Consider the following 12019-nt stretch of genomic DNA (forward strand, 5'->3'; position numbering starts at 1 on the left):
AGGCAGTCTTACATACGACTATTACAAATACATAATATTGTAAAATGACAGAATGGAACCCAATAAGTAACCTCGATGAAAGACGAAGTTATTAAAGTGTTGAACGTTTGCTACGACGTTATTGTCAATGTCTGTATTGCAGTTCATATTGGTGTTTTTCCTAAACAAATCGAGCGCTCCAGCTAGGCGACTATTTGTATTTTCCCACATCAATAAACTAGCGCTGCAGCGTGTTTACTTCCTCACTTTGCCATTTCCACCCATTGTTGTAGGCATTACAGCTACACAAGTTTATAACCCGTTGAAATATTATAACAATTATACACCACATCATTTCCAAGCAATTTTCATCGACGAGAGTGATGCGAACCAAGCGCAAAACACTGCCGTCTGTCTAAGCAATACACTATCCTTGTTTGTGTAATTGTAGTTGTCTGTCGCGTTCAAAAGAACAATATAACAATATTTAAAACAAACAAACATGCATGTTACTTTACCTCGTCGGTGGACATATTTTCAAGCGATTATTCAGTATGCCGGCTGTGTGAACAAACCCACGTGAAGGACTCGTATTTTTCCTCTTTACGACACCGGCAAAGAGTATTTGCGGTTCTCAACCAGGAGGGAGTAGTAATGAGTCCAAGTTACCCAGAGCTGCTTTAACGCTGCACCCAATTCCCCTTTTAAAGACTCCAAGTGACAGGTCTCAGTTTGCCTTAATGCCCTTAAGGAGCTACACCACACGGCTGACACTTTCCGCCTTGGCAATCACGGTGAAGTAGAGAAATATGTTGATTACTACAGTGCGTTTCAAAAACAAGGCTAAAAGAAAAACGAGGCCACAGCACTACTTAAATCCGTCACTCAAATAGTGAAGACATGGAGCAATGACAGCGGTATCTTTTATTGAAGACTTGAGAGGAGCAGTGAAGGCATGTCAAGGTAGATGTTACAAAACTATATGCTGAACTAGACAACTTATTTTCAATGCTGGCAAAGCACAACTCTGTAGTCCAATTACAGTGGTATTCATTCATTCATCCTTTTCTTTTTTGAGGCTTACGTCACTTGTGATTATTTTTTCATTTTTAAATATTTAGGAGAAGCTGTATCTATATGCAATGCAGTTTTGGCAAGACAACTATATTTCATCTTGGGACTTCACGGCACTGGGCCCACAGCGACCGATTTGATTGGGCAGTTGGCTGATTTTGAGGGGGCCATTGATTGGCTCAGCGTCACGTCACGGTGAGTGAAGGTGGCGCGGGTCGTGGCGGACATCTTCCTCGTCCTCCATTTCATCCTCTTCATACTCGCCCATCTCGTCGGCCGTGGCGTCCTGGTACTGCTGGTACTCGGACACCAGGTCGTTCATGTTGCTCTCGGCCTCGGTGAACTCCATCTCGTCCATGCCCTCGCCCGTGTACCAGTGGAGGAAGGCCTTGCGGCGGAACATGGCGGTGAACTGCTCGGAGATCCTCCTGAACAGCTCCTGGATGGCCGTGCTGTTGCCGATGAAGGTGGCGGACATCTTGAGGCCCCGCGGGGGGATGTCGCACACAGCCGTCTTGACGTTGTTGGGGATCCACTCCACAAAGTAGCTGCTGTTCTTGTTCTGCACGCTCAGCATCTGCTCGTCCACCTCCTTCATGGACATGCGACCGCGGAATATTGCCGCCACCGTCAGGTAGCGCCCGTGGCGGGGGTCGCACGCCGCCATCATGTTCTTGGCGTCGAACATCTGCTGCGTGAGCTCCGGCACGGAGAGGGCGCGGTACTGCTGGCTGCCGCGGCTCGTGAGGGGTGCAAAGCCAGGCATGAAGAAGTGCAGGCGGGGGAAGGGCACCATGTTGACAGCCAGCTTGCGCAGGTCGGCGTTGAGCTGGCCCGGGAAGCGCAGGCAGGTGGTGACGCCGCTCATGGTGGCCGACACCAGGTGGTTGAGGTCGCCGTAGGTGGGCGTGGTCAGCTTCAGGGTGCGGAAGCAAATGTCGTACAGGGCCTCATTGTCAATGCTGAAGGTCTCGTCCGTGTTCTCCACCAGCTGGTGGACGGAGAGGGTGGCGTTGTAGGGCTCCACCACCGTGTCGGACACCTTGGGGGAGGGCATGACGCTGAAGGTGTTCATGATCCGGTCGGGATACTCCTCGCGGATCTTGCTGATGAGCAGGGTGCCCATTCCCGAGCCCGTCCCTCCGCCCAGCGAGTGGGTGAGCTGGAAGCCCTGCAGGCAGTCGCAGTTCTCCGACTCCTTCCTCACCACGTCCAGGACCGAGTCCACGAGCTCCGCTCCCTCCGTGTAGTGTCCCTTGGCCCAGTTGTTCCCCGCCCCGCTTTGACCTGCATGACGCATGGAATGTTTAGAAATATATGTGACAACAGATGGTCTTTCCATTAGGATGCAGCTTTAAGCTTTAGGCGTGTGGTGCTTGGCCATGCAAGTCACTCCTACGAGCCCAGGTTGTACACTGTGTGCTTGACGAAAACATTATAATTGCAGGTTCAAGAACGATTAGCGTTTAATAATGTTTAAATACAAGGTAGTGCTTTGCCTTGAGCCTCTTTGTTATAGCTACCTTGTCTTGTTTAGAACTCAGCAAAAATTGCTGTAAAGACGCTGTAATATTTTAATGATTAACACTGAATTAATCGAGCACTCACAATCAGTAAATGCAGTAGAGATCAAAGGCCAAATTATTTGGCTTCGTCTTCGATTTCCATAGATATATGGCATTAGTTACTGCTTCAAAATCAGCAGCATAGTATTATAGATCACAGTGGCTGCTACTGAGTCATCCGCCCTCCTCACTCGTGTCGCAGAATTTCCTGTTTCTGCTGTGTCACCACTCGAGCTCTGCCAGACCCACTGCGAGTGGACAGCACATCTCTCTCTCTCTCTCTCTCTCCCTCTTTCTCTCTCTCTCTCTCTCTCTCTCCCTCTTTCTCTCTCTCTCTCACACACACACACACATACGCATGCACACACCCTCTGAGAGGGTGAACCTGCTTTCCTGTTATCCTGCAGCCCTTTAGTAATCATGATTTTGAGGCAGGTTGTGACTGGCTGGTTTATGGTCCACTCACCAAAGACAAAGTTGTCGGGCCTGAACAGCTGGCCAAACGGACCAGAGCGAACCGAGTCCATGGTTCCTGGTTCCAGGTCCACCAGAATGGCCCGAGGCACAAATTTGCTCCCTTTGGAGAAAAAGGGAGAGAAGTTCAATAAAGATACATAAACGTGAAGAGATGCAGACAGTCTCAGTTTGTATGATGGTCAATTCTCAAATCTGGACGTGACAATAAAAGTATGTTCTCATTTTATTTTATTTCCTGAGCCCCTCCGACCCCCTTCCTTTGCTCCACCCTGCCCGTCTGCCACCACAGCACAAAAACTTGCATCAGCATGCTTATTCTTCAAAGTGCTGATCCCTGCTCGATCTTGACCCCCACAAAACCAGCTTTTTCCCTTGAGGCCGCCGCCCATAGTTAGTCTCGCTGTTGCACGCACTCAATGTGCTGGAAATTAACTGAGAAATGGTGATGTCAGCATGCTAACGTAAAACAAATCAATCAGTGCGAGTCAGCGTCATTGAAACAGTACAAACAGATGGCATTCATTTATTCAAAGTGATGAGTGTGCGCCACTTCAGGCAGGCTGGGACTTGTCCCCTCAAAACTGCGTCTTCCCTGGAGGATGACGTGCTTTGCAGTTAGAACAACCTCCGGCATGCTAATGCAATAAGAAAAAAGTGAGTTCAGCGTCAGCCAGAGAGGCTGCAGATACCCAAACCCCTTGTGGAAAGACACAGAGGAGACGCTTCAGCTGAATTGCTGTCCTATTTTACCCTGCACTCAGGGGTGGACCTACTTTTTTCCCACCTTGCAGCTAAAACGGTGACACTGAAAGGAGGACTGTGCTGCAAGCCAGTCATGCAGGCTGAATGATCCAACCAATGGGGAGTTTTCATTGCGTGCAAACTGTTTTTTATTGTAAACAAAACATGGAACCCTTTGTTATAAATGTTGTTGTTGTTGTTTTTGTTTTTATTTTACCTGACGCCTCATTGTAGTAGACATTTATCCTCTCCAGCTGCAGGTCACTGTCACCTTGGTAGCTGCCAGTGGGGTCGATGCCATGCTCATCACTGATCACCTCCCAGAACTGAGATGAGGAAAGAAAACTGTACTGATAAAAAACTTTTGATGATGATTTTGTAACACACATTTGTTCCCTCTTTTGTATACTGCAGGTTTGTTTTTCTTTTCTTTTCTTTGGCTATTGCGCAGTGCGAAGCGAGAACAGAGGTGGCGCACTGATGCTGATCGCCGCAGCTGCTGACTCAGTGCCCGATGGAACCGCACCCTTCATACATGTAAACAATTAATTTAACGTTAACACTTTGAGATGTGCTTCCCCTCCCTTTTCACCTTAGTATTGGCTAATCAGAAACGTATTTAAATAAACCTGCAAATGCGCTTAAAGCAGAATCAGACTCAATAGGAATGAAATAACGTAAATAATACAGATCATATACCTTTGCCCCGATCTGATTCCCACATTGTCCAGCCTGGATGTGCACGATCTCCCTCATGGTGCGGATGCGGGCAGAGCTTCGTGCTTCTCTTCTGCTCCAGCCGGTGTGCCAGTCGTCAGTGTCCTGCCGCTGCGCTCCTCAAAGTCAGCTCTTGCCTCATACCGCGGCCAGTGTTGTGCCGGCCGGCTACATAAACGTGCTGTTGGTCAGATGACAGATGACGGCACCCTAATTCTCCTCGATCAGCCAATCGGAGCGGCCCGGTTTGATGCAGTGGACCTCAGCATCATGCCGCATCACCCTCCCGCCCTGACGTCACTCTGCCCCATGCAGAGGAAACGGAGACGGAACTATCTGGAATAAATGCCACGCAGTAGTTGTGTTTCCTGACAATGGATTCATCCATCACACTGAAAGCTGCTGGGTTTATTGGATTCACATCCAGTTCCTTCTCCGAGTCAAACTGATCCGTCTCCACATCAGTTTAAGATGTGATAAGAGCTGCAGTGGACAAGTCTTGCACAATAAGTATGTTATTAGTGACAGACACACTTACTTAGTTCATAGTTTTTAAATATTTGCTTTAATACACATACATATATATATACACACACACACACACATATATATATATATATATGTACACACACACACACACACATATATATATATATATATATATATATATATATATATATGTACACACACACACATATATATATATATGTACACACACACACATATATATATATATATGTACACACACACACATATACAGATATATACACACATATATATATATATATATATATATATATATATATATATATATATATATATATATATGTACACACACACACATATATATATATATGTACACACACACACATATATATATATATATGTACACACACACACATATACAGATATATACACACATATATATATATATATATATATATACACATACATATATACATATTGTCATAACCCGGCTCGAGAGTTATGACAATAACGGAAGGGACACTGCGGATTGCAGTAAATCAAAACGTTTTATTATAACAAAATAGATAATGTAAGCAAAAATAATGAAATCTATAGTGTGTGTTTGTCAGTATTATCAGTAGTGTAAGTGTGGATGAGTGAATAATAGGATGTGGGGTGTTGTCAGGTGCAAAAAAGAACAAAGAAGTTGAGAGCCGGCCAGACGCCCATGGCTGCTGAATGGAGCATGGGGAAGAGAGCGAGCGGCACACGCAGTCGGCCTTTTATCCTGCGGGGGGGCACCGGCACAGGTGTCCTAATTGGAAGATGCCACTCCTACATCCACCGCTACCTTGAAATGGAAAAACAGCTGGGAGCCGCAACAAGTCATATTGAGACAGGGCCGTCACAATATATATATATATATATATATTTATACATACACACACATACACACACACATATACGTGTGTGTGTGTGTGTGTGTATACTCAAATTATGAGAGAATTCCTTTCACCTGGCTAACTGAGAGGCATAACAAAACTGCTGCACTCATGGTTAAAAGTGATTACTGATGCATTTAAATAGGACTGAACAGAAGACCATGTCTGAAAACAAAACTCTTGACTAGACTGGATGCTTTGAAGTCCTTCATTATTTCATAAAGAGGCAGTTTTCGGTTTAAAAATCCCATTTGCTTTGGCCTGGTTGCCTCACAGTGTGCAGTCATCGCTGCAGCTAAAATAGGCTATTGCTGATCAAATCGATAATCCAGCCTTCTGAATAATCTCTTGATAACGTTTTTGTAGAGGCCATGAAAAGACAGCAGTCGTGGTTGATCAATAAATAGTGGTTTATTTTAACAACATGTATGGCTTATGTACAAGTGCATTTAATGTCCGTTAAAACAAAACAAGGAGATGAAACCAAACAATCACAAATTATAAATGGTACAATTCATGGTTATTACATTCATTCAGCACCCCCCTTGTTCCCGCCCCCTTCTGCTGTCAAGTGGTGGAGGGAAGCGAAACAAACCTGAAATGCTCACAAATGGGGGGACTTCATGTCTTCGAGACTTTTTAATTGTAGCAAGTTCAGAAGCATTCAACAGTCCGTGTCTCCTTCATCTGATCGTTTGGACTATTTACAAAAAGGCATAAACAAGTCTTCCTCCTTTTTTAAAAAAAAAAAGTGTTGTTTTTTCCTTTTCCACGGTCATCTAGTCTCCCCTCTAGCTGGTGCTAACACTGCTTTGGAAAGCTTTGCCTAATTTCTCTTACTGTAATGTTACACCCATACCCCCCCACCCCCCACACCCCAAAAAAACAAAAAAACAAAAAACCTTCCTGCATAAGTAATGGCTCCGATCAGCACCATGAAATAGCTGCATGGGAGTTGCGTGGCTGATCTCAGAAGCACACTGGACGCGTTGTGCTGTTTTGTGTTTCCGCAACGGCGTGCGGCTCAATCGAAGCATCAACGTCACATTAAGACATGGAGAGACTCACACCAAACAAGTACTCCGGCTACTGGAAAGATACTGACCGCTGTCATCAGCCCACTCTGGTGTAGATGCCAAGAATTCCCTCTTCAATCCAGTGTCAACGCCCTCCTGCTCCACAGAAGACATTACGTAAGGGTCTACTGCAAAAAGCTACCGTCTTGGTTATTGTAGTTCAAAACTCCCCACGCCTTTTTCCCTTTGTTTCCGCCAACTTCCAGCAAATTTAACATCACATGATTGCAGGGCTTTTGTGCTTTGAGGCTTAGCAGCAGCAGCATGACGCGTGCGCACGTTACCGACCACATAAATGCTCGGACCTCTTACAAGGCGGAGGGCGTTGGATTGTCCCAAGTCAAACTGAAAAGTAGAGCATTTTTCTCTCATCTTTTCTCATTCACACACCACAAGCCTGGAAAGCAGCGGGGAAAAAGGTGGAGTTTGGCGAGCAAAGTACCTGCGAGGTTCAGAGGTTTTTCCCCCCAAGGGAAAAAACAAAACCGTTTGTCAAGACGTCATGATGTTGCCATTGACCCCCGTTGTGCACACTTTGTGAATAAACGCAACAAGACGACAGAGATTTATCACATTTGAAATGACAAGACATCATCCGGCCGGCTCTTCGGGTTGTACAGTAACGTGTGCGATAATGTTATTATTACTCTCACGATTATTATTATTATATTATTGTCGTTGTTGTAAACAGTGGTCACCCCATGATCTCACAGCTTTCCCTGACACAATCGAACACAGAGTGTCACGAAATGTGACTCACTAAGCAGTCTGTAAGTGAGTCTGCAAATTCAGTAGTATGAAAAGCTAAAACTGTTTCAGGATGTTGGATTTTTTTTCTAAAATGCCATGTAGTTGTGCATGAAGAAACACATGTGTGGATTATGTTAATTTCAGAACCTGATTTGAAAAAGCACAGCTTGGTTCATTTGAGGCTGTGATATCCATCGACCACTGGCTCAAAAAAAAGAAGGAAAAAAGTGCATTCTGAGGGCTTCTAGTTTGTTTTGACAACACACTTACAATTATTTTCATGCTTTGTCCTCCCACAGCAAACAATAATGTGCCACCCATCTGAATACTGCTAGTGTAATTTAGTTTTGTACAAGAAGGACAGACTGTCGCCAAGATTTTTTTTCCTTTAGAAAACTGAAGTGGAGAGACACTCAGTCGATCTCAATAACTAACTTACAATATCACATTACATTTGCATATCAATACATTTGACCGACCAAAACAACTGAAAAAAAACACGTTTCTTTACTCCTTTCATTTCATCTCTTTATGTTTTAGCACTTACAGCCTTTGGAAAAATGGGTTCAGCTGATTTGATTCGACCCCAAACTGCCAACAAAATCATCCCAATGTAGCAAATACTGCATTCACGCTCATCTTTTGGCACTCTATCTACATTTAATTTTAGGTGTGTTGGGTTTTTTTTTTTGGCATAACATTTCTAGGGGGTGGGGCTTCTCCAATTTGGACTGTTTACCTCTACATTAAAACATTCAGATTGTGTTTAATCCATACAGGTAAGGCGATCACTTTGTCTTTTATACAAACGTCAGACAGACAGATTTTTTTTTTTTAGTAAGAAAAAAATGTACCAATGAACTAATTATCCACAGTCTTTTTCCTCATGATTGTGGGTTTTCCTGGCGTCTCTCTCGCTCTCTCTGACTGATGGTCCTCCATTCATTTACATCAAAAGTAGTTTCTAGGCTGGTGATTTCCAGTGACATTCAAGAAGAAGAAGAAGAAGAAAAAAAAAAGGAGCGGGAGACGCCATCGCCTGTCGTCTGGCAGCCTGGCAACAGGGCACACAGGAGGAGACGGTGAGGGGCCGTTGCCGCCGCCGCCGCCGCCGCCGCCGCCGCCGCCGCCGCCGCCTGGCTGAAAACACGTGTGCGCTCCTCCAGACGGGGGCGCTTGGTGGAGGTCCAAAAATCAGGGGCACGACGCTTACTGTGCGTCCCCCTCTCAAGGTATTCGCGTGACTCTGGCTGCTTCCTCGGCAACCACGAAAGGCCCCGCCCCCACAGCTCCCCCTGCCCCCTCCTCCGTCCTTCCAGGGCCGCCGCCGCTGCTAAATCACGATGACGGCACGCCATTGAGAGTGTTGTTCTCTGTGCTGGCACCGTCCCTTACTGGGAGGACGCCAGAGTCTATGGGGGCGGAGGCGGTGCAGTCTATTAGAGGCGGTATGGAATCTGTGGCGAGGGCTGAATCCTGCTCAGCGTCGACAGGGTCCGTGGCGGCCGCTGCAGCGGCGGCGGCGGCGGCTGGCTCCGGGGCCGCGGCGGGCACGATTTCAGTCACGGGCAGAATGACGGTGGTGGCGGCGGCAGCGGGGGGGTTGAAAGGGGCCGCGGCGGTCGGGGAGGCCGAGTCAGCGCGTGGAGGCGCCGCGGACGGAGGGGAAGCGGCTCCGGGAGTGGGAGGAGTGAGGGAGCGGGGGGGCTCGTCATTGACACAGGGAGGCGGAGAGTCTGACGGGGGCCGGGAGTCCAGGTCAGGAGGAGCGGGGGGGTCTCTAGGCGGGGGGGCCGGACTGGATTCTTCTTCCGATTCCACCTGCACTGGCAAGTCGCAGCTTCCGCCGAGCGAGGGCGGGGCCTCGGCAGAGGGAGTCGGCGACGGGGGTAGGTGGTCGCGGGCGGGCGGGGGCGGGGTTTCTGCTGAGGGGGCCGGGGCATCCTCCTCCCCCTCCTTCCCCTCCCCCTCCCCCTCCTCCTCCTCCTCCTCCTCCTCCACCTCCTCCACCTCCAGGGTGATGGCGGCCACCTGGTCCTCCAGGGGCTCCGGGGAGTCCAGGGTGGAGCTGGGCCGGGGCTCGATGATGGGGGTGGTGGAGATGAGCGACGAGGCAGGCACTGCTTGAAGAGGGGTGGCCGCTCCCTCCGGAGGGGCCGCACCCACCGATAGCGGGCGAGGGGGCGTCCTGGCGCCCATTTCCAGGATCTCGGAGTGATCGGGCCGTCTGTCCACATCCTGGGCCGTCGGTTCCTCTGGGTCGGCCAGCAGCGGGTCCGTGGCCTGTGGGGCTTTGTGCAACGGGGTGGAGGAGAGGAGGCGCTCCTTGCTCGAGTGAACGAGGTCGCCCTTGCCCAGGTCTGCCACGGGCTCGGCGGCCGAGGGCGGAGCCGAGCGACCGTTGGCGTCTTTGGGCTCGGCCTTGTCGAGACGGAGCTCGGTGAGCGCCAGCGCCTCGCCGCCCGCGGGCCCGGTGAGGTCCACGGCGGAGGAGGCGGTGGAGTCCATAGTGGACACGGCGGTGGTGGCCGCCTCGTGCAGGGGAGTGTCGTGCACGCGGGTGTAGTCCCTGCTGCTGTCGGACTGGGGCAGCAGGAGGCGCTGCTCCCCGGGCTTCCTCGGGTGGAGGAGGGGCTGGCGGGTGTAGCGCTCGCCGTCGGCCAGCGTCTCGGGCAGGGGCTGGAAGCGTGTCTCGGGCAGCAGCAGGATGCAGATGATGCAGATGAGCGTGCAGCAGGCGAAGATGATGTGGTGGAGGAAGTAGCCCTTCTGGTTGTGCAGCTCCATGATGGGCGCGGTCAGCATGCCGAAACCTGCGCTCGCCAGGACCAGGCCCACACCGCCGCCCCTGCCATGCAGCGGTTGAGAGAGAAAACAGTTGAAAAATGTGGACACGGATCAATACGCTAATCAAACGGAAGATCTCGGTTGCTTCACACCGACAGAGACAGTCGACCTGTTGACGCTTTCTATCACAAAATTGTCACGCAGTTCCACCTAGTGGAGGCCTGTTGGTGCCAAGTACTGCAATGCTTAAATCAAACAAAGAAAATCTCCACAGTCTCGGCAGTCCAGTTTGTCTTGAGGTATCGCAACCCTTCCAGGCTGCCGGGGAGATGCTTCTCATTTATTTTGACTGAAAAATGGTGTTCTTGTCAGGATTTTAAACAGAAATTAGACTGTTGAGTTGAGTAGCCCACCTCCCCACTCACTGCCCCACCCCTCCCCCGACACTGGGAGATACAACATGATTCTACTGGCTGTCTACTTATTTAGTGCTAATGAGTAAAACGTTTGGGTGAAATATCCCTTTAAGGCAATTCAAAATAGTTTACCAAAGACCAACCCTGACACAAAGAGAACATTCCACTGCTGTTATTGTGAAACCTCGTCCACCCCTGCGTGCAGTGCCACCTCTCACCACTAGAGGCCCCCCTCGGAGCACTGTCGGGAGGAGCAACCGCCCTTTACGTAACCTCGGATAATGAGGTGTGCAGTGCTGTGTCACAGTCTCAGTGGTTTTCTGCTGATTGGCTGGGATCAGATTCGACACTGAGCCGCGAGATCCCGTCGTTAGCAGGATGGTAATGAATTAATAGGCTCTCCCATAATGGAAGGCGGAGGGCTGGGGATAGAAAGCCACAGACGGGTGAAGCGGTAATCTGATAGGTCATGAGATGCAACAGAACTGGGAGTAATAAGCTAATTTGGACAATCACGCCGGTGCATCTTGTTTAACAACCTGAATGACAGCGCGCTGATTCTCCCGCCACTCGCACATGAATTGCATCTGTGTTTTTATTTTTTCCACGTTGTCGACCGACACGCTGCGACCGTCTGATAGCGAGGCGTGAGAAAAGCACCAACGTGGTTGTTTAGCTGTTCACTGTTTCTTTATCCCCACGCCGACAGCACAGCGGGCGGGGGGGCGGGCGGGCGCTCACCTGATGACAGTGGGCGTAATCTCAGCACAGAAGAAGATACTCAGGTTGCTGACGGCGTGGGAGGAAAACATCCCGATGATGGAGAAGGCAACGGAGAAGTTTTGGTTCAGTGAGCCGGAGGTATCTGACGGTGAGGCAGGGGAAGCACAGGGTCACAAAGACAATTGCAGCTTTTCCAGAATAGTGTGCACACAATACAGCAAATGCATCTTATTTCGCGCTCAAGATCGAACAAGAAAGGGTCTTGAAATTGAGGAAACTGAGTGCAGTTTGACACTGTAGCAAAG

At 49.0% G+C, this 12019-nt stretch overlaps 2 protein-coding genes across 2 annotated transcripts in view; both read right to left on the reverse strand.

Annotated features, from left to right (window-relative positions):
• Positions 1 to 902: 902 nt before the first annotated feature.
• On the reverse strand, positions 903 to 4705 carry LOC142885220 (tubulin beta-2A chain). Its single transcript, XM_076021468.1, has 4 exons — positions 4536 to 4705; positions 4054 to 4162; positions 3085 to 3195; positions 903 to 2340 (listed from the first exon to the last, which is right to left on the reverse strand). The coding sequence occupies exons 1-4, from the start codon at positions 4590 to 4592 to the stop codon at positions 1244 to 1246; spliced, it is 1374 nt and encodes a 457-aa protein (XP_075877583.1). The 5' UTR covers positions 4593 to 4705; the 3' UTR covers positions 903 to 1243.
• Positions 4706 to 6354: 1649 nt separating this feature from the next.
• LOC142885221 (solute carrier family 22 member 23-like) overlaps positions 6355 to 12019 on the reverse strand; it is a 33967-nt gene continuing 28302 nt past the window's right edge. Inside the window, exons 9-10 of the mRNA XM_076021469.1 lie at positions 11733 to 11856; positions 6355 to 10636 (exon numbers count right to left, since the gene is read on the reverse strand). Of these exons, the coding sequence (XP_075877584.1) occupies positions 9127 to 10636; positions 11733 to 11856 (1634 nt within the window). The 3' untranslated portion in view covers positions 6355 to 9126. The remainder of the gene's footprint in view (positions 10637 to 11732; positions 11857 to 12019) is intronic.

Source organism: Nelusetta ayraudi, unplaced genomic scaffold (assembly GCF_046127955.1).
Source record: "Nelusetta ayraudi isolate G7.1 ecotype Tasmania unplaced genomic scaffold, CSIRO-AGI_Nayr_v1 ptg000011l, whole genome shotgun sequence".
NCBI classification, from domain to species: Eukaryota; Metazoa; Chordata; class Actinopteri; order Tetraodontiformes; family Monacanthidae; genus Nelusetta; species Nelusetta ayraudi.

Coding starts and splice junctions, on each gene's coding strand:
- LOC142885220 (XM_076021468.1), bottom strand. CDS start 4,592: ATGAGGGAGATCGTGCACATCCAGGCTGGACAATGTGGGAATCAGATC. Junction 3,196..4,053: donor CTACTACAATGAGGCGTCAG/GTAAAATAAAAA, acceptor TTTTCTCCAAAG/GGAGCAAATTTGTGCCTCGG. Junction 2,341..3,084: donor GCCCGACAACTTTGTCTTTG/GTGAGTGGACCA, acceptor TGCGTCATGCAG/GTCAAAGCGGGGCGGGGAAC.